The 23983-nt window shown below is 35.3% G+C and overlaps 1 protein-coding gene across 1 annotated transcript; it reads left to right on the top strand.

Annotated features, from left to right (window-relative positions):
• The first annotated feature begins 670 nt into the window (after positions 1–670).
• Positions 671–23648, top strand: LOC122016916 (uridine kinase-like protein 3). Its single transcript, XM_042574351.1, has 9 exons — positions 671–862; positions 992–1075; positions 1155–1215; positions 16900–16960; positions 22133–22226; positions 22300–22372; positions 22679–22761; positions 22924–23107; positions 23488–23648. Exons 2-8 carry the CDS (start codon positions 1001–1003, stop codon positions 23083–23085), a joined length of 609 nt encoding a protein of 202 aa, XP_042430285.1. The 5' UTR covers positions 671–862; positions 992–1000; the 3' UTR covers positions 23086–23107; positions 23488–23648.
• The last annotated feature ends 335 nt before the right edge of the window (positions 23649–23983 follow it).

Raw genomic sequence — 23983 nt, 5'->3', positions numbered from 1 at the left:
AAAAGGAGATGAGAATGGTGGGAGAGGGGAGACTAATCACGTTACACTAAATCCATAGTTTCATCTTGGGGATTATATAAGAATAAAACGCTAGCTAGAGTTTTAACTGCTTTGGTATCATGGATGAGGTATAATCATATTATCTTATTTAAAGAAAATGATGAGACTCATATATATAGTAAATACCACCTAGACTGATTCCCAATGGATTAAATTATTAACTCTAGTATGAAAAATAGCCAATATGGGGACTAAATTATTAACTCTAATGCCCATATATAGCTATTAACTGTTAAATTTACAAAATCAGTTAGAGAGCCAAGTTCCACTACAAAGCTTCTCTTTCCAATTTTATTTTTCAACTGTAAACATACAATAAGGTTTGAACATTACCTGATTATGCTCTTCACTCCCATTGAATATGTCATCCCTGCTTTTTCTCTCTCAGGAGAATAAGGTTTATCACTTTCCTGTTACTAGATTAATATAACTCAGTTGTCATGAGTTGTTCATGTTTGACATTGCTATTGCATGTTAGTGTCAGATTAGAAGCCTAGTTCCTATATGATATATATATATATATATATATATATATATATATATATATATTCCTTTGATTGGTCATATATTAACAATTGTTGCTATTCTTCACAATTTGTTAATGCAGTACTCAAAATTTGTCAAACCAGCTTTTGATGACTTCATACTCCCAACAAAGAAATATACTGACATCATCATTCCCCGTGGTGGAGACAATCATGTCGCGATTGACTTGATTGTGCAACATATCCATACAAAACTTGGTCAGCATAATCTCTGTAAAATATATCCAAATCTTTCTGTGATCCAGTCAACTTTCCAGGTAATGATTATGAAAACACTGTTTCTTTTAGGCAGTTGTTCATCAAACTGAAGCTCACTTTCTAGGATTTCAAAATGTCTGATTTTCAAATAAAGCCCTTCTATAAACAGCTAGACAATCATTTTGCAGATCCGTGGAATGCATACACTCATACGAGATGCGAAAACAACAACACATGATTTCATATTTTATTCAGATCGACTGATTCGCTTGGTAATTAAACTATTATCCAATGGTAGTGATGTTCTTAGTGATAACTTAATTTTCTTTGCATATTTTGTCGTTATGATAGGTTGTTGAGCATGGTCTAGGTCATCTTCCATTTAAAGAAAAGCAAATTATAACACCAACAGGTGCTGCTTTCTTCCACTGTCCTGTGTTAATAAAGCAAATCTTCTAGTTTGAATCTCAATGTTCTCATTAGTTCATGTAGAATGCCAGAATTTTTAATAATATACTGTATGCACACTTTTTGACCTTGTTGCCTCAGTTTTCATCATACGAGTAAATTCAGAAACTTGTACTGACAAAAAAGAACCCTAAAATGCAAGTTCAATTTATCTCTTCACTTATTTGTTGTATTCTTAAGTGAATGAGATCTTCATGCCTAGCTTCGTTGCCTAATCACTCAGTCTTATAGTAAATCAATCAATCTATCAATTGAAGATAAATTGCAGAAGTAATTTGATGTTTCTTTCAAGCAATCAACTTTATATGTTGCAAATCAAAACACAGCGAGGTAGTTAAATAGCAGGAGAGAGCAACAAGAGAACATTATCCAAAATTGTTCATTAGATATCGTTATACTTAGGATCTTTGTGTTAGTCCCCATAACATAGTAATATATATAAACAGATGGGACTGCCAGGACAATCAAACCTAATCTTAGGTTCATGCTATTAGAGCACAAATCCTAATCAACCATCTTCCCCCACATGGAATCTTTTTTATAGCTGCATGAACAAGGGCAATTGCATGAGAGCTTGATTATCACAATATAACTGCAACAGCTTAGTAGGAGTACATTACAACTTAGTCATCATTCATTTAAGCTAAATTAGCTTACATATCTCATTAGTCATAGCTTTTTTTTTTTTTGTGTATTTGTGCTAAACTTAGTCACTATAGTTTTCTTCTTGCTCTTCCAAGATATCAAATTGTTCCTTGAAGGACACAATAATTTGATATGAATTTCTTATGTGAGAACATGCCTAGATAATATCTATATATCCTATAATTTGAAGACGGACATAATTTAACTCTTTTTTTGAGCATATTTATGCATTGCATAATTCTTAAAGCTATCTCCTAATGATCATGACATTGATTCTAAGGATTTTGATTGATCACGATCATATAAAATGAGATATGTGGTCTGGTGATAATAATAAGGTTTAAAATCTTGACCCGTGCCGAGGTTTTAGTCCTAGACCAGAATGATACGATTTCGGTATCGTATCGTGTCGTGCTGATAGGGTTTCAATATATATATATATATATATATGACTTGGTTGTTGTATTAATTTTATGTAACTTAACAGTATATCTTTCTCAAAACTTCTGAAATAAAGAATAGGTAATTTAAAGTATTTTCTAGACGTAAATATCAGACATTCATATCAATAAAAATGTGTTTTGATTAGGAACCAAGAATCTAAAAAGTAGAGAGCTAAATATGTTAATATTCATGGTTCCAAATCTTGCTTATAAGATAAAAAAATTATTATCTATAATAATTATATAAATTAGCATAAAGATCATAACTTATATTTAATAATTATATAAATTATTTATTAATTAATTTATATAATATATCATTATATAATTATAGTTTATAAATATTCCAAATTATATATATATTAAATTCTAAAATCAAATTTATTTTAAAAAAATTATATATTTATTAAAAAAATTAACAAATAGTTTTTTAGAATCATTTATAAAATTTTAAAATTATTTTAAATATTTTTATAAAATTTTAAAATTATTTTAAATATTTTTATAAAATTTTAATCTATTTTTAATTTATAAAAATAATTTAACGTTTTGAAGGGGAGCCTTAGTGCAACGGTAAAATTGTTGCTTTGTGACCAAAAGGTCACAGGTTCGAGCGACGAAGCAGGGTAATGTTGCATATAATGGATTCTTCTCCGGGACCCCTCATGGCAGAAGCTTCATGCACCGGGCTCCCTTTAAAAAAAATAATTTAAAGTTTATTTTTAAAATTATATAACTATATATTATATAAATTATCTATTTTTTACTTTAATTTTTATATTTTTAATAAAATTATATATTATAATTATATTAATTAATTAACAGTTTATTTAATCAATTATTAATTAATATATAATATAGTTATAATAATTAATTAAAAATTAGATATTATATATATAATATCATGATTTTAATTAAAACATTTAATAAATCCTAACTTTTCCTCTGTGAATCTCGCGATTGTCGCGATTGTGTCGTCGCCTTCCTATTTTTTTCGTCTTGCTGACGTCGTAGGGCTCGAGATGAGTCCACCATTGCTATGGTGCTCGCGCGACGAGTCCGCCACGGTGCTTGCATGATGAGTCCACTGCGGTGCTCGTGCGACGAGTCTGCCATGGTGCTCGTGCGACAAGTCTGCCGCGGTGCTCGTGCGATGAGTCCATCCCAGTGGTCGTGCGACGAGTTCGCCCCGATGGTCGCGCGACGAGTTCTCCCCGGTGCTCGCGTGACGAGTCTGCCACGGTGCTCGCGTGACGAGTCTACCAAGGTGCTCGCGCGATGATAAGATCCTTTAATGGATCTTTTCAAATAAATCCATTAACTTTATTTCCTTTTTAAAATAAGTTTTAGACTTTTTCTTTTTTATTTTAGATAAGTTTTAATCTGACATTTTCTCATGAAAATGTATTTTTATTTTACACCTTTTCTTTTGAAAAGGTAGTTTTATTTTATTTTTCTTTTAGACCTTTTCTTTTTGAAAAGGTAGTTTAGGTCTCTATTTAAAGAGACGTTATGTAACTTTGGAAGATAAGTAATTTCCCTTTTAATTAATCAATTTCGTTTGATTATTGGAGGCCGATCCCCTCGAAGCGATCACCCTATCCCCTTTTCCCTTTCTCTTTCGATTTTTTCACGTGATAGGCCCCCGGGTTCCTATCAACTTGGTATCAGAGCGAGTTCATTTCATCTTCGTCCTATAGTATCTCGCAGCAACTTCAACAAGCGCATGGTCTTAACCCGACTTCAAGAAAAGAAAATTCACTCTGTCATGACGACCAGAGGATCTCATCCTGACGCCAAATGGGCTCTGGAATTTGAAGCTAAGCACGAGACAAGGATGGATAAACTCGAAAAAACTATGGCATCGTTGGTCACAATAGTGCAAGAATTGAAGGATCGTTTAGAAGCAGATTCCAGCTCAAGCATACTAATCAAAAAGGGAATAAATCAACAATCTCGACAACAACATTATGACTAAGGAGCAAACTCAAATGAAGATCGAGAGCACAACCATCTACGTATGAAGGTGGAATTTCCTCGCTGGGAGAACAACGATCCGATTGGATGGATTTCAAGGGCTGAAAAATATTTTCGCTTCCACGGCACGTCGGACAATGCAAAGGTAGATCTAGCATCTATAAATCTTGAAGGCGATGCCATCCAATGGTATGACTGGCTTGAAGCATGCCATGGGCCTCCAAAATGGGAGGAATTCAAGGAAGAACTCATTAATCGATTTGGTCCCTCCGGTTATGAGAATGTTGATGGAGAATTGGCCAAAATTCGACAGACTTCAACCGTACTAGAGTACCAAGGGCGATTCGAGCGACTCTCTAATCGAACTCGTGATTGGTCAGAAAAGCAACTACTGGGCACTTTTATTGAAGGACTTCGCCTTGATATACGACGAGAAGTAAAAATGAATCAACCCCGCACCATGAAGGCTGCCTTATCCTTTGCACGACTACAAGAAGAGAAGATCAATGAGGAAGGAAGAAGAAATAACAAGGTAATTCGTGAAAACCCATCACATTATTCAACACCTCGTAGATTGACAAAAGAAGAGATCAAGGAAAGGATGGCAAAGGGATTATGTTGGCATTGCGATGAAAAGTGGCACCGTGGTCATCAATGCAAGCAAAAGAGGATACTGATGATTGAACCAATAGAGAACTCTGAGGAAGAAGATGATTTCTATGAAGGTGAAACACAAGATAATATCAACGAAGTACAAGATGACTCTATGGCAATATCAATACATGCCTTAGAAGGACTACAAACTCCGCAAATAATGAAGGTAAAAGGATTCATTAAAAAGCAACCAGTAATGATACTTATAGATTCAGGAAGCACCAACAATTTTCTAGACTCAACCTTAGCAAGAAGGCTTAAACAAAAAATAGAGCGAGCATCTACATTTGATGTTAAGGTGGCGGATGGAAGATCACTTACAAGTCCAGGAAAATGCGAAGGTATTAAAATTATCTTACCAAATTATGAATTAATCACAGATCTTTTTTTTCTACCCCTGGATGGATGCGATGTTGTACTTGGAGCACAATGGTTGAGAACATTAGGAGACATAATATGGAATTTCTCTCAACTAACAATGCGCTTCCAAGATCAAGGAAAAGAAGTTTGCATCAGAGGCAAGAGACAAGATACTATCACATCAATCAGTAGTTATCAGGCAGAGCGGCTATTAAAGAAAGATTGCTCCATTTTTCTCATGCAACTCTCCATCAAAAAGGATCCTAAAGGTACCTCATATACCCCTCCAGAATTAGAGACACTTCTTTCTAAATTTTCTATGATATTTGCTGAGCCAAAGGGACTTCCTCCATCACGTTCACATGATCATCGTATACCTCTAATACCGGGGAGTGCACCAGCAAATGTTAGACCTTATCGCTACCCTTACATACAGAAGGAGGTAATTGAGAAGATTGTACAAGAGATGCTTCAAGCTGGTATTGTTCGACCAAGTGTAAGCCCATATTCATCTCCAGTACTGCTTGTGCAAAAGAAAGACGGAAGTTGGCAAATGTGTGTAGATTATCGGGCACTCAATAAAATTACGGTGAAAGATAAGTATCCCATCCTCATCATTGATGAATTACTTGATGAATTAGGAGGTTCCTCATTCTTCTCAAAATTGGATCTTCGCTCGGGCTTCCATCAGATAAGGATCTATCAGCCGGACATTCCAAAAACAGCCTTTCGGACTCATGATGGTCATTATGAATTTTTGGTCATGCCTTTCGGTTTAACTAATGCACCTTCTACATTCCAAAGTTTGATGAACGATATTTTCAGGCCTTATCTCCGCAAGTTTGTTTTGATTTTCTTTGATGATATCCTTGTTTATAGTTCATCATTCGAAGATCATTTGCATCACCTTTATAAAGTACTCACTCTTTTACGTGAGCATTCTCTTTTTGTGAAAAGATCTAAGTGCAGCTTTGGGACAACTAAGGTGGAATACCTTGGTCATATTGTAAGTAAAAAAGGAGTAGCTACTGATCCCTCAAAGGTGCTAGTTATGAAGGAGTGGCCCACCCCAAAGAATATCAAGGCATTACGTGGTTTTCTGGGTCTCACAGGTTATTATCGTAAATTTGTAAAAAATTATGGAAAGATTAGCGCTCCACTAACGGCTTTGTTAAAGAAAGATGCATTTAGATGGTGTCCTGAAGCAGAAAACGCATTTCAAAATTTAAAGGAGGCTATGACGACAACACCAGTTCTTGCACTACCTAATTTCAATAAGCAATTTGTCATTGAAGCCGATGCATCCGGAGTTGGAATCGGAGCAGTACTTATGCAAGAAGGACAACCATTAGCTTTTACTAGCAAGGCACTATCTCCTCTACATCAACAGATGTCAATTTATGACAAGGAAATGTTGGCTATCATACATGCCGTTACAAAATGGAGACCCTATCTTCTTGGCCGACACTTTCAAATACGAACTGATCATAAGAGTCTTAAGTTCATCTTGGATCAATGTATCTCAAATATAGATCAACAAAAATGGATCAAGAGACTTTTAGGATATGATTATGAAATCGTTTACAAGAAGGGAACTGAAAATACAGTAGCTGATGCTTTATCTCGCCTTCCTAACCAAATAGAGTTCACTGCTATATCCTTAGTAACTTGCAAAAACTTGGAGAACATAAAAAAAGAGCAAAAGGAAAATTCAGCGGCACAGGCTCTCATCCAAAACATATTACAAAATTCATCGCCAGAACCCCACTATTCTTGGGATGGAGAAATTTTACGATATAAAAATAGAATCTTCCTTCCAGCAAACTCAGCTGAAAAGGAAGTAATACCGGAGGAATTTCATTGTTCACTGCAGGGCATTCTGGCTTCCTACGCACGTATAAACGGATTTCAAGAGCTTTTATCGAAGGAATGAAGAAGGATACCAAAAACTTTGTTGCTGAATGTGATATATGTCAAAGAAACAAAGGAGAAAATGTAGCAAGACCAGGTCTTCTTCAACCCCTTCCTATACCTGAACAAATTTGGACAGACATTTCCATGGATTTCATAGATGGGTTACCCACTTCACAAGGACAAAGTACTATCATGGTGGTCGTTGATCGTCTGACAAAGTATGCCCATTTTTGTACATTATCGCATCCTTATACTGCTGCCCGTGTTGCTCAAGCATTTGTTGACCATATAATCAAACTACATGGTCTACCAAGATCTATTGTCATTGATAGAGATCCGGTTTTCACAAGTAAATTTTGGAGAGAATTATTCCAATTGCAAGGTACTAAACTTAATTTTAGCACATCCTACCACCCACAGTCTGATGGACAAACAAAGGTTGTTAATCGATGTTTAGAGAATTATTTATGTTGCTTAACTGGTGATAGACCCAAGGAGTGGGTTCGTTGGCTTCCATGGGCAGAATGGTGGTACAATACGACCTACCACTCAGCTACTAAGATTACCCCATTTGAGGCCATTTATGGATGTATACCACCCTCAGTTAGCTCATACACATGTGGATCAACAAATGTGCATCAAGTCGACCAAAATCTACGCACAAGGGACCAAATATTGCAACTTTTGAAAAACAACTTATGCAATGCACAAGCAAGAATGAAGCAATTGGCCGACATGCATCGTTCGGAAAGAGAATTTGCAATAGGAGATTGGGTTTTTCTAAAACTACAACCATACAAACAAGTTTCAATTCGTAGTTCAAACTCTATGAAGTTGTCACCGAAATTTTATGGCCCTTATAAAGTGATGGAACGTATTGGACCTGTTGCTTATCGCTTGGAGCTTCCACAAGATTCTAAAATACACCCTGTATTTCACGTGTCTTGTTTAAAGAAGAAACTAGGCGATAAATTTACTCCTCAACAACATCTTCCTGAAGTGAATTCAGATGGTGAAGTTAAATTTCAACCTTATGCTATTTTAGAAAGGAGACTTGTGAAGAAGAACAATCAAGCAACGGTTGAGCTATTAATTCAATGGGACAATTTATCTATCGATGATGCAACATGGGAATTATATGATACCATTCAAGAAAAATTTCCAGAGTTTATTGATAAACAACCTTGAGGACAAGGTTGGTTTGAAGGGCGGTGGAATGATAAGATCCTTTAATGGATCTTTTCAAATAAATCCATTAACTTTATTTCCTTTTTAAAATAAGTTTTAGACTTTTTCCTTTTTATTTTAGATAAGTTTTAATCGATATTTTCTCATGAAAATGTATTTTTATTTTACACCTTTTCTTTTGAAAAGGTAGTTTTATTTTATTTTTCTTTTAGACCTTTTCTTTTGAAAAGGTAGTTTAGGTCTCTATTTAAAGAGACGTTATGTAACTTTGAAAATAAGTAATTTCCCTTTTAATCAATCAATTTCGTTTGATTATTGGAGGTCGATCCTCGGCGATCACCCTATCCCTTTTCCCTTTCTCTTTCGATTTTTCACGTGATAGGCCCCCGGGTTCCTATCACGCGACGAGTCCGCCACGGTGCTCGCGTGACGAGTCTACCAAGGTGTTCGCGCGACGAGTCCGTTGCGATAGCGGTGCTCGTGCGATGATTCCGTCGCGGCCACAGGGCTTGCGCGACGAGTCTGTTGTGTCCGCGGGACTGCACGATGCCTCCTCCATTGTCGCAGAGCTTGCGCGATGGCTCTAAGGCCGGCCGTGGGCTTCGGAACCTACGGAGCGCCGGTGCCAGTTTCAATGTGTGGGAAGATGGTAAGTTTCGTCTTTTCACCGGCATGGAACGAAATTTTAAACACTGGATAGTAAGGTTGTTTAATTTTTCAATCGTTCTCATATACTTTTTAGATTAGATAATAACTTTTTTTAGAATCAATTTGAGATTTGGATCCATGAATATTAATATACTTAGCTGTTTACTTTTAGGATTCTTGCTTCCTAAGCATATGAAACACATATTTTTGTTGATATGAATGCCTCTACCTGATTGTTGCGCCTAGGAAATACTTTAGATTATTCGGCCTTTATTTTGAAAGTGTTTATAAGGTATGTTGTCAAGTTTATTCCTAACAAAACACTTATAATGTTGTGCACTTTTGATCATCCTAAATTGAGAAAGTTTAATTTATATTCCTAGGAGATTGTTTCAAGCTAACTTTATAAAAATGTGTTATAGGAGATCGCTTCAATTTATAAAAAGATTTTTTTAGTTTACACATAATACTAAACTCCCTCTAACAAGTTCAGGAGGTTGCTCTTTGTATACTTAATTTGTAAGCTTACAATGATAAAGACATTCTTGATGTTCAGTTGATAAAATGACCATTGGAGCGTTGCTACAAAGGTGAGTAAAAGTCAAGTTGAAGCAATCTTAGGCCTAGTAGCACTAGCGGATCTACCTTTTTATAAGGTAAATCTCCTCAATAAACACCCACTTACAACCAATTTGAGATTTAACCCAGAAGATCTTGGCCTTTTGTTGTAGGCCTTGCAGTAGCTGAGGCTGTAGTGCTAATTAATTTGTAAGGGTAAGATGGTAAAACAGACTGCTACAAACTCATAAATATATAGTGTAGTTAATAAAGGAGTAGACTCCAAAAAATTCGCACCTACAATGCTAAACACTATGACTCAATAAAGGTATCCCACTCTTCTCAGTCAAATTGCTTTATGTATATTCTCTTACACCATGGCTTTTTGGATGCACTTCCTTTGTTCACTATCTTCTGGTCATTATAAACTATTTTCACTGTTCATCAAGTGTATTTTTCTTAGTTATTATTGTCTCTAAAACATTACCATTATTACTCTCATGAGATATATTGTGTCTTTATCTCTTGTGATGTGTGATTTGTTTTCTACTGCACCTTGTTTTTTCCTTCTAAACCATCTAGGAAGCTCTTCCTGTTGCTACTCTATTGCTAACCACATTGGTGGACCTCCCCCCACCCTCTACTACTCTAACCCCACCACTTAAGGCACCTTCTCGAGTATATAGTTGACAATTCATTGTGCAGATTCCAGCACTTACCCAAGACTTGATTTCCAATTTCCATTCACTGTCCTGAATCTCCTATCTGAGTTGGACATTTTTTATTGCTTTCATAAATATACTTGGAAATGTTTTTACTTCAATTTGTCATTTTATCTTTGTCGCCTAAAAACTCTACCTCTACCTTTATGTTGTCTTTATTCTCACCCAAATATTCTCTACCTCTGTCTCTTCTTTATCAGTTGCTAAAAATACTTCAGAGTCTCTCTCAGAATTAGGGTGATGTAAAGTTATGATTGACAAGATAGATGCTCTATATTCTAATGACACTTGATAACTAATTCCTTTTCTTTTAGAAAGTCCATCGTGGGTTGCAAATAAATTTTCTTACCTATGTGTTTGATAACTAATTCCTTTTCTTTTAGAAAAGTCCATCGTGGGTTGCAAATAAATTTTCTTAGCTATGTGTTCACTAAATGCTACTATGATTGACTTAAAGCTTACATGGTGGTCAATGGTTATACTTTAATTTATGGTGTTACCTACCTTCATATCTTCTATCTAGTGGCAAGTTCCTTAAAGTACACCTTTTTCTTTCTCTAGTTGCAATTTTTTAGTGCCTCTTTTATCATCTTGACATTAAAAATACCTTCCTTGATAATACTCTTTCAGAGGAATTCTATATGGAGCACCCCTTGAAATTTGTTGCTCAAATGAAGATTTGTTTGGTGCGTAAAGTGAAGAAGTTTCTGTATGAATTAAAATAATATCCAAGAGCTTATTTTGATAAATTCATCTACTCTTCTATAGTGCTGCTGAATAGGAGAATTATAGTTCAGTTATGTTCTGCCTCAATAGTTTCAGAATAAGGACTTGGTTAACCTCAATACTTTATTGGAATAAAAGTTTCGTACTTGAAGAGTGTATTTTTATCTCTTACATACTGGATACCTCAAGTAGGCTCATGTGCTAGTGACTAAACTTATACATATTTCCATAGATCCTACTATAACAGGTGAGCCGACAAACTAATCCAAAGAAATATTCAAGGCTAGAAAAACTGAATTATGTCATAATGACGGGATTATCTTGTTTGTTTAATGTGATCAACCACTTTTTATAGGCTTTGTGTCATGATTGTTGGATAACGATTATGAGGATCCTATGTTTCCTGAGGGTGCTTCAGGTAAAAATATCTTCTTTTATGATGGAGGTCATATCCAGACTCCAGATCGGTGGGATACTATGATTGAACAGGTTCCCCTATATATAATCTACATTATTAGGAGGTAAGCTTATTCCTCATAAGGGTAGGAAGAAAATCGTGGTGGCAAAGTTAAGTGTGAATATAGGGCTATGACTCTAATTACATTAAGCTCATTTGGCCTAAGCATTTGATGGTTGAGGTTGGATGCATGCTTATAGAACCATTGAATCTTTATTGTGACAATTAAACTGCTATACATATAGACTTGAATCCCATTTTTTTATGACAGGATAAATATACAGAGATCAATTACCACTTCTTTAGAGAGAGAGAGAGAGAGAGAGAGAGAGAGTTGATTTCATGGGATTACCACCTTTTCAGTTAGTTCTAATAATCATTTAGTTGATTTGCTGACCAAATCTCTAATAGAGCATAGGGTTGAATAGGTTTATATTAAGCTAAGATTTTATAATAAATCTGAAGCAACTTAAGGGAGATTTGAGGGAGAGTGTTATATATTAATTAGGACCATGCATAAATATATAAAATCTAGGGTTCATTTGTAATATTCTACTTCCATAATTAAATCTCTATATGCATATGGAGAGGGAGACTGTAGACTTCTATGAGAATTAATTTCCCCATGTAAATTAAGAAAAGCAATGTCATTTTATCAAGTCATTCAATTAAGAAAAAAGTGCAAAAGCATTTTTGTGGATCCTTCCAAAGAAAGAGGATCAAACATATTTCTGTAATTGACATGATTCACAAGATTTCGAAGAATATTCAAACAATGGATCATCTTTTGAACTTGAATGATCCAAGTGACTAAGGTTTAAATCTCGACTCATGCCAAGGTTTTGGTCCCAGACCGGAACGATACGGTTTCGATATTGTATTGTCTGTGCCGATACAGTTCGGTATCGTATCGTGCATACCGATACAGTTTCAGTAGTTTTCTATTTATGTATAATAACTATTAGATAAATATGTTTATTGTGTATAATTTAAAAATAAGTTGTATATTGATTTTATATAAGTTCTCCATTATTAAACAACTTAATATTGTTAGAAAAAATAATTAAATAAAGTTTTCTTTAAAGAAAATTGATCTTTTAATAACTCAAATTAAAATTGCTATATCATAATATGTTACCTTATTAATACTAAAAGGAGTGACGTGGATTAGATGGAAGCATTGATTCTTGTAATATTTTGCTTAAGTCAATTCTATATTCCTCCAATGCCCATATTAAATAATCATAATTATATAAATTAATACAAATATGTGTATTATATACATAATAATTATATAAAATAAATATTTATTTATTAATTTAAATAATATATATTTAAAATAGTAAAAAAATAATTAGAATATCAATTAAACATTAAAATAGTAAAGGAATACAAAATAAATTTTTTAAAAAATATCATAATATAAATATGATTTATTAGAATTTTTTAAATTTTTTAAATTTTTTTTAGAATTTTTAAATTAAAAAAAATAAAATTCAAAACAGTAAAAATAATTTCAGAATATCAATTAATAAAATTTATTATTTTTTAAAAATATTAAAATATATATTTTTATATTTATTGGAATTATTTAATTAGGATTTATGAAAATTTCTTTGAAATATCACTCTTAAGTTGGGAATTGTTTGAATTAATTAAATCAGAATATTAATTTTGAACAAGATCTTTCTGCGTGATGCCTCTGGTGCCCTGTGATGCCACTGGCGCCCTGTGACACCTTCGGCGCCATGTGACGCTTCTGGTGGTGCTGGAAGTGTCCCACAACATCGTGCATACCCGTCTACTCGACACCTCTGACATTGTTGAAAGCTTCCCGCAACGCCTCCAGTACTGCTAGAAGCGTCCTAGGACGCCTCCGACCCACCTGCTCACGACATGCACACGTGATGCACTCAAAATGGCGGCACAGATGGTGCCGGTTTCACTCCCCCTGCGGCGGAATGGTAAAAACCGTCCGTGCCTCTCGACACGAATTGATATTTCAATCATTACAAGTGACTATATATTTGGGTGGAGATGATTTGACCATACTATAGGGGCCATAGTACACTAGCAGAATCTTCAAACTCATGCCCTGCTAATCAAATTTTTATCCTGAATCCTAAATCCTAAATCCTAAATCCTAAATGGAAATAACATTGCTAGAAATGTTATTGGTTATAAAAAATTGTTATTGGACAATTTAATGATCGGTGAGATGATTGCATTAATAAATTGAAAGGAAGGTTCAGTATGTAAAACATGGAGAAAAGTGTAACAGAAACCTACTTGATGCCTTTTAATACTAGGAGACATCTATTGGCATTGACATTGGCATTGGCATTGGCATTGGCATTGGCATTGGCATTGGCATTGGCAGCATATGATATTGATTCAATGTTAGGAAAGGAAGTGATGTTACTTGAATCTAAGATCCAAGAAGATGATTCAGAGGTGTGTGTCAAGTAGTAGAATCATCACCATAAGCCACAAAAGTAATAGTTGTATAGGAGGCATTTGTTGGAACCTTGAAGTTGATGAAAACAGGAGTACTTAATGGGCAATAATGGTGGAGCTAGATATGGCTTTCTTATTGGCAAGGGGTCCATCTTGTGAAGGCGGTTCATATTAAATCATATGAGCAATATTATGGTGAGGGGCAATGAAAATCCTTGTAACTCATTGACATATGTAAAAAATTTCCTCAATAGGGGTACGTGGGTCTTCCTTGTCCCTCTCCACAATCTCCACTTTCTCATTGATGACCTTCTCCACCTCCATGAAACCCTTTGACTATTGTTGAACCATAAAAACAGAGTGATCCAACATAGGTTTAGAGGGTACAGGTAAAAGCATGTAACAAACTCATGTAATTTTCAGAATGAGGTGATGAATGCTCCTCAAAAATTTGAATCTTCACTAATTCAAGTTGAGGGCACACACTTTGAAGAAATATGTTGGTGAATAGCTTGTCAATGCGATCACACATAACTCAAACGTCCAATGAGACCTAAAGCAAGTCTTTTAATTCTATAGTGAATGCTCTGAAATTCTTCAATGGAAGTAGTTCTTTGTGTTAAATGGGCACAACTAGGTATATCCAATCACTTCATAAACATTAGAGATATGATTGGTGTAGAGATCTTCTTCTTGTAACCATGAGAAGGAACGTTGAATGATGTTCATAAGATTAGGATCAATAGCATATCAAAGGAGGGCTAAAAATTGAGCATCAACCCTTTCTTGAAGAGGCTCTATCTCATTTATTCGAAATATGATTTGAAATCTCATACCATCCTAGGTGACATGGTCAAAATATTGTTCCGATAAATTCTTGAAACTTAATACTACTGAACATATGAATCTATCATATGTTGTTGTGTTAATCTTTTCAATGAATATCAATAAATAGCATATTATGTCGACATTTAACAACCTTGACATGTTACAACATGTTTAAAGCGCCCTTGAGCTATGGTGCAACGGTAGGGCGATCATGTAGTCTCCAAGCACCCACGGTTCGATTCTCAACTACGGTGCACTGCAGAACATTTTTCTCCAGTGGGATGACAAACCTAGGATGTTGGGTTGTACAGCATGTTGCAAACACTTCTAAATTTACCTTAATGGTCGGTGGAAAATTTCCGTGGGTCCGGATCGATTATCCCCAAGATTAGTCGGCCTGAGGGTCAGATACCTAGTGCTAGCTAAAAAAACATGTTTAAAATTGAATTGAACTTTTTTTTTTAATCTTATGCCTGTAAGACACATTGTCAAAATTATAGCATTTTAAACAAGATGTGAAGTCTGAAGTTAGGCATGTAGCTATCTTTTCTTATTCTTCTTTTTCTTTTTCTCCTTCCTCCTTACACTTCCAATTTGCCACCAACATCATATGCCAAATGTTAGTACAGTATCAAAAATACCATATTTGAGTAACATTGAAAGGCCGACACATCTCAAATTTTGAACCTCATCCTAAGTGTTCTAGTTGCCCTTGAAGAGGCTCTATCTCACTTATTCTTTAGTGTTCTAGTGGCCCTTGATTTGTAACCATTCTTTAATTTGTAGCTGTTTAAGTTCTTCACATCCAACTTTTTGTGGTGATAATCATGAAATTTGAAAGAGTTGGAACTTTTGTAAGATTGTAAGATGGAAGACCAAAGAATGTGGCATCTTGAATTGAAGGCAACTCTTCATTACTAAGCAAAGAAGACTTGATGAGTAGTAACTGTGAGACTTGATTAAAAAAACAATTGTGTTGGAAAGAGAACCAAAATTGGAATTGGGTGGTTGATGAAATGAGAACTTAGGATCTAAAGGAAGGATAGAATCAGTTGAAGAAGCTCTTTCTTTAGATATAGATCTATTGAAAATGTATGTTCAAGACCTGAATCAACGGAGTAAGAGTACAAGTGTTCGGTAAAATAATAGATGAGCATTAGATAGTGTGAGCACTTGTCACATCTTGCATAAGGTTGATTTGCCAAACTGAAGCTTGGTTAATGTGATATTGAACAATGTAAGAGCCAGAAATATACCTCCATTGAGAAGCAACGTTTGGCCATGAGAATCCAGCATAAGCCACTCAATAAACAACTTGAAGCTGGAGGCAACATAAGGAACATGAGCATAAAATGTGCAAAATAGACATAAAGAACAACATGAATATAGGTATAAAATTCAGGCTTAGTGTACCAATAATACATCATGATCATCAATGCCAATGATTAAGAGAAACTAGGTAAACTTGCAATGATCATCTGTCGTGAATACCATACATCAACACACTGCACAAAATGCACAGTGCAACAACTCACTCTAAGAATTCCATATCTGCTAAAGGAATTACACCACTGTCAGTGTAATGTCCACTAGCTATTAATCACAAATTGACGTGTGTTGTTGTTCAATCTATCTTCTAAGTTTGAATTCTTACACTCATTCTGCTCTAGAGAGTGGTGCCTTTATACCTCCAAGCAGTGCACGAGTATCTAAGGTAGCTAGATTGTGTTGCATCGAACACTCATACTTGTTGACATGGCCATAGGTTTGATCCACAATAGCATCATCATCTACTAAAAGCATCATCTTTAATAGCCATCATCTACCAAAATGTATTTTATAGTAATGATTCATCATTTGCAAGATCTACTATCCTTGGTTATGTTCTATAACTACTATGCCCTATATTCCTAAACTACAATAATGTTGCTAAATATATGTTCTATATAGACACTAAAAAAATAAATAGTTTTTTTTTTCTTTGCCATTTTTAAATTTCTTTCTTTTGCCATAAATTGCATGATGCATTTCTACAACTTTGCAATCTACAGGGTCTGTTTATACCGGCGTAGAGTTCTGTAAAAGATTATGTGGCATTTCCATCATCAGAAGGTATCACTTCTCTTTCTCAAAATAAATTGTAGGATCAACGAACAAAATGACAAACTTCTGAAGAATTTATGATGAAGATATCAAATTGTCTTGTTGAAGAATTTGGAAAAAGATTGCCTAAACAAACTTGATTTGTTTTTATGTATACCATACAGTTTTTTCTACTTCGTGCTAATAGTACTAGGAACAATGTTTAGCTCCTTACTCTCTAAGGAAAATTCAGTGAACCAAACTTGTGAAGATTTTATGATGAAGATATTGATAGGACCTTTGTGTACCGCTAGAGAAAGGGGGGGGGGGGGGGGGGGGGAATAGCCTTTCTTCAATTTGTGATCTACAATTTGTTAGCGGAAGCACAAAAAGTAATAAAATAGAAAAGCAATAAAAAGGCAAGGCTAACTCCTCGATTTACTTGGTCTCCACCTCCTTGAGGTGACTAATCCAAGGCGCACACACATCCAATCAAGCTTCACTATGATCTTCTCCTTTTCGATCCAAGAACGAAGGTGGAGAAACCTTTACAAGATGATCTTTTCCTCTCACAAGATTAAAGATGAGCTTAGGAAGAAGAGATTGAGAGTCTAGAGACTTAGAGATCACTTGGAGAGCTTAACAGTATTTTTTGTATCGGATAATATGTTCTCTCCAAGCTCTCAAGCCTTATATACATGTTGTTGAAAACCCCGACACCAGTCGACTGATGAATCCATCAGCCGACTGGTAGCATGTAACGGCTACTATTCCACCAAATATGCGGGGATTATACCAGTTGACTGGTAAAAGTACCAGTCGATTGGTAGTCGTGGGCTGAGTGAACAGAATATCTCTGTTCGCTCCCAGTTGACTGATCAGTTGACTGGACTAGTTGACTGGACCAGTCGACTGTCATAATCATCAGTCGACTGGTCCTAATTACACACTCCCACTCATCCTCTCCGGAGTTGCCCTTGAAGCCTTCCTCCTCAGCCTTCGTCCCTCAGATGCACTCAAGCCTGCAGCTCTTCTTCGTGTCATCCTTCACGTTGCCTTGAAGTCCTCTTCCCTCGGCTTCACTCCGTTGCTCCTTGTCCGCGGTTCCTCGGATGCACCATCCTTCACCAATCTTCAAGGACCTGAGCCATAAGATGAGACTTTCCAAATTTGTGTGTTTCACCAAGTCCTGCATGACTTAAATATATATATTAAAACCAATATAAAACCTAACTTAAACTCTTTGACACACACATCAAAACAATGATCGTACCCAATCAATTCTAGGTCGATTGCACTAACAGATATCAAATTATCTTTTACTGATGAAGAAATTGAAAAAGATTGCCTATGCCAAACTTGATTTTTTTATAATCACATACTGATTCTTCTACTTTTTTTTGGCATGTTCATAGTACACTGCAGCAATTGTCACACACCAAGTGAGTCTCCATGACCAAAGACATGATATGAAGCTCATGACAATGATGAACAGAATCATCCATACAACTAAAATATGTAGCTTGCAATAATTATGCAACCACAATACAAAAAGTAATTATGCAAACTTTAAACTGCAAAACACATGAAAGTTTTTTCATGTACTCCAAAACATCAGTTAAATGAAACCATAAGTCCCACAAAATATAAGCATCAAGTTCTTTGACACAGAAAAATAAGATGAAAGAACTGCAAGCAAAATCCCAAATGTCACAAAAGCAAAGTTTGCCATAATAGTCCTAGTGAATTTGATTCCAACTAACCAAGGGACTAGGTACCTTTGTCTGTCACCCTAGAATAGCAAGAGAAAGGGGTCAGATTAATTAGTGAAAGCATAAATGAATGCATAAGGCAAAGTATGATAATTTACCAAAGGGTGCACTTAAAGTTGCTGAATTCCCAAAAGGCGCACCTAACTTTCAGATTTTTCAAAGGGAGCACTTTTTCCCATTTTACTGATTCCATCAACCACTGTGATACAACATTCAAAGAACAACATCACTGTCGTGTTGGATTTCAAAGCACAACACCACTTTGGTGTTGCATAGACCTTAAAACCAGCACCACTGTGGTGCTGTATTTTGAAAATCAATACCATAGGGATGCTAATCTTTGAAATTTATTACCACAATGGTGTTGTTCTTTGAAATCCAGTAGCACAATGGTGTTACTCTTTAAATGCAGTACCACAGTGGTTGACGAGAGGGGTAAAATGGAAAACAAGCACCTTTTGAGAAATCTGAAAGTTAAGGACATCTTTTGGGAATTTCACAACTTTAAATGTGCCCTTTGGTCAATTGCTAATAAAATAATAAACTCCACATGAAAATATCGTATTGTTTGCATAAGTGCCACTTTCCAATAAAATCATCCAACTGATATTTGCTAAAATATTGCAATCAATCAACCATAGTTTGGATCTACTAATGAGTGTTACTCGCACTCAGCTATACTGCAATAAGGAGTAGGCACTCTCTACATGGATGTGACAACCAAAAGCATCTTGAGCTCATCCTTGCTGTTGTAGTCAATGAATGGTTGAGAAGAGAAATCAATATACATAACTACTAATGCTCCACGTTATCTATTAAGCCAAAAGTCTTGACCATTATAAAAGTCTTCATCCACCATATAACACTTGTAAGCAATACATTTACAACAAGTGATTCAACATCCAATGTAGTCTGCTAGTGTTATGCTATATTATGTGTAATGTTCATCAAACCCTTATATAGGGTAAAGGATCTACCTAATTTGTTGTCTTCAATGAACATTAAAATCAACTGTAATATAAAACTAATGGTGTATAATAAAATAATCAAACTATCATGTGTGCATATGAATATCACAACAAAAATATAGCATGTAAAACATTAAGTTAACCAACTTATATATTAGCATAAACATTCCTCATTTATATCAACTTATATTGTGTATGTACAAGGAATTCACTAAACATCAACTAGGAAATTCGAGCAAAACAGGCAAAGAGGTTGCAGGATAATATTGAACATTTCTTATAAAAATCAACCCATTGAATTCACCCTAACCTCACTTATCTTATAACCAACTCAATCCACCCTCACGGCTTAACACCCATGCTACAACCTTCACACTAGAAAAATCTCATAACCTCATACAACACATATCCTCCATCTCAACTCTTCACTCTTAGTACCCCCTACTTATTATCACTCTATTCTCAACTCTCCACTCTCAATGGCCGCTACTTATCACAAGTTGTCTTCTTTTTAGCCTGAGTAACATCCTCTCAAAAACCACCATCATCACACTAGCATACTTCCTATCCAAACTTATACATCAAGTATCTTTCTAGTTGATAATCTACACGTGAAATTTTATGATATCTTACTCAAGGTTTAAAATCTTGACCTGTGCCGAGGTTTTTGTCTCAGACCAGAACGATACAGTTTCGGTATTATATGGTGTCATGCAGATACGATTTCGCTATTTTTTTTATTTATATATAGTAATTATTTGATAAATATGTTTTATGGTGTATAATTTAAAAATAAACTGTATATTGATTTTATATAAATTCTTAATTATTGGACAATGTAATATGGTTATAAAAAATAATTAAATATAGTTTTCTTTAAAGAAAATTAATCTATCAATAACTTGAATTAAAATTGATATATCATAATATATTACCTTACTAATACTAAAAGGAGTGACGTGAATCAAATGGAAAGGAAACATTGATTCTTGCAACATTCTGCTTAGATAAATAATATAAATTTTAAATAGTAAAAAAATATCAATTAAACAGTAAAATAGTAAAAAATATATAACATAATAAAAAAATTATCAGAATATAAATTTAATTTATTAGAATTTTTAAAGATTTTTTTTTAGAATTTTTAAAGTTTTTTTAGAATTTTTAAACGCGACGCCTTCGGTGCCGTCGCGGGAGCGCGACGCCTTCGGCACCAAAGGCGTCGTGGGACATTTCTGGCGCCTTCGGCGATGCTTCCGGTGCCGCCGAAGGCGTCCTACGACTCCTCTAGCGCCACCTGCGATGCATTGAGACGGGGAATCTTAAGGTGCCGATTTTGGCTAGGCGTGCCGCTCGGCACGGAATGACATTTCAATCCATGATCTTACTTGTCCAATCCACCACTACTCCTCTTATAGTTTCATAGGGAAGGAGTATCTATATTGTGATTCATCAATAAAACACTAAATGCATCTATGCAGAGGAAGAACTCCTTGCTGCTACAAATGGTCCACAAGAAAACATAATACGAAGCGAAAGAATCCCCAAATTTTCAGAAGTATATCTAATTATACAAAATGACGGAAAGTTCCCAAAATTTCAGCAACACGCTAAACTTGCTTGATCACCGCACAAGGAAAAGCAAGATTGCTGCTTATGCTTCAAGAAGAGAGGACTAAGGGGCTTCTGTCATTTGATTACTGCACAAAGAGGAAAAGGGGGCTGCTTCCCTTCACTATCTGAGTGAAGGGGGAATCTAAAGTGCTCAAACAAGGGGTAAAAGCAAACTGGTTCTGCTGCTGCTGCACACAATGTAGTTGGAGCAGCTGGCTGCACTATGGTGATGGCAAACATCGGAGGCACGGATGTGTACAGCTGCAACTATGATGACAATGGCATTATTGCAATTATGACTGCTGTAGCAGAGACACAATTGCATGGTGGCTGATGACAGGCAGTGACTAGGTGAACAACAGCATTGGGGTGAGTGACTCTAGCTGGCCGCTGTGACTGAGGGGGACAACTAGGCTGATCTACTTTAAACAACTTGAACTAAATCAGTTAAATTCTAGTTCAGCCAAAATTCAGCCAAATCGAGCCTGAATTGAATTTGATTTGGGCTCAAGCATTTCCAGAATAAAATCCACCCAGTAAAGCCATTAAATGATCAATTTAACACTTTCCTTAATTGAATCAAATCTCTCAAAATCAGCATGAATACTAGTTAGTTAATGCATCTACCAAATAACTCTGTAATCTCCTATTAGGCATAATAATATTTCGACACATAATAACAGTCTTCAACTCCCTTACTTAAAAAGGAATATTCAGTGAATCCCTGACACTTTCATTTTGCTTAATATTCTAGAATTTGTTATCTTGGAAACCCTTTTCTCCATGTTCATTGCATCTCTGTGACTTGTCTGAGTTCTGAAAGTTAAGTTGATTGGATTTTGTAATAGTGGCGAAAGCATGGAGAATGCTCTGCGGGCATGTTGTAAAAGCATCAAGATTGGGAAGATCCTTATACATAGGGAAGGTGATAATGGCCAACAGGTTTGACAAATACTTATCATGAATATGCTCAAATATGTTCTGACTGTTGCTCTAACAATGTGTCATTCTCCAGTTAGTTTATCACAATCTCCCGATGGACATTGCTGATAGAAATGTATTACTTTTGGATCCTATACTAGGCACAGGTTGGTTCGACAAAAGGAAACATTTTCTTTTAGTGAATTGCAGTGGAATGCTTATTTTATGTCCCCAACTTGGAAATTTCTTAGTAGATGCTAGATGTATCCGAAAGACTGTTAATTCAAGGCATCTGTGTTTCATCTTCTGATTTCACTCTGATAGCTAAACTGTGTCGTTTTGTTTTCTATGAGCTGTATTGTCATCCCAAAATTTTCCAGATGTTTATTGAATTGTATATGTTCTGACCTAGAAGTATCTACTTACTTTCTCTTCAGCTGAATCTCTTAATTACATATTCTTTACCATTACAGGCAACTCGGCTGTTCAAGCTATTTCCTTGCTCTTGCAAAAAGGGGTACAAGAAAGCAATATAATATTTCTCAATCTCATTTCAGTAAGTCGAATCCTTTTGTAAATGAATCACTCAAACAGAATATGGTTGCACTGTGATCTATGATCTGAGCAAACTACCTTTTATTTATTCCGACTAAATGATTTTTCCCGGTTCAGCTGCATGTGTTACAACTTAATATCTACCTTCTCTATCTGTGATTAGGCTCCTCAAGGAGTGCATGTTGTTTGCAAAAGATTCCCAAGAATCAAGATAGTAACATCTGAGATAGAGTTCGGTTTGAATGAAGAATTTCGCGTCATCCCTGGAATGGGCGAATTTGGAGATAGATATTTTGGAACAGATGATAATGAGGCGATCTCTTGATAAGAGACTCCATCTAAATTCTGTAAGTTTTTCTGATACAAACAGGTAGATATGTACAAGTAGTATAAGTTATGTGCTCCTAAGCTTAATCCCTGTATAAAGATCTATTCTCCTTTTGCCTGCAAACTATATCTTAGATGTCTACAATCATCTTACGTTTAGTAAATATGTTTTTTCTAAGGAGGCTTTCTACTAGTAAATCTGTTGTTACTCTGATACATGAACTTAGATGTAAAACCATTGTGCATTTGGATTTGAAATGAAAACTTTTGCAACATTATCATCTTACTAGTTACATTGTAGCATTTCTGCTAATTCATTATGATCTATAAATTAGTGTTTTTTCTTAAAAAAGATTCTAACACTATGTTGTATATAATAATTCTCTGATAATCATTGCAGATATTTGCAATATTTTCACCGTTCGAATGTCAAGGAGAACGTCAAGATGCCACACGATATCATCCATGATTTTTTGTTTTATTCTTTTTGGTAATTTTCTGTTCTTCTACTTGCATTTTTGGAGAGCCCCATTGATGCACTGTGTTTTTGAGAAAATGTGAGATGGGTTCATAATTTCATTTTTGAATATTTATTTTCAGTTATCCATTCCATATCTTTATTGTGTTCAGTATTGTGTGCTCTCTGACCTGAGTACAGCAAGTTGTTCCCAGAAGAGACTGGAGTTGAACTCCATGTGTAGGAATTCATACATGAAAGAAATCCAGGATGAATTACTGAATACTGGTGCACTTGCGGAAGACAGATTGTCAATACTATCACTGGTCTATGGGAAAATCCTCTTGTTCATGCGTAAATGTGGATGATTGAAGAAGGAATGGGGAGGAGAGGAAGTAGTCATGAATAGTGATCCGGAGGTAAAGAGGGACCCGGACGG

Source organism: Zingiber officinale, chromosome 8B (genome assembly GCF_018446385.1).
Source record: "Zingiber officinale cultivar Zhangliang chromosome 8B, Zo_v1.1, whole genome shotgun sequence".
Lineage (NCBI taxonomy): Eukaryota > Viridiplantae > Streptophyta > Magnoliopsida > Zingiberales > Zingiberaceae > Zingiber > Zingiber officinale.
Note: the sequence above shows the minus strand (reverse complement) of the source record. Positions and strands in the feature narration are given on the sequence as shown.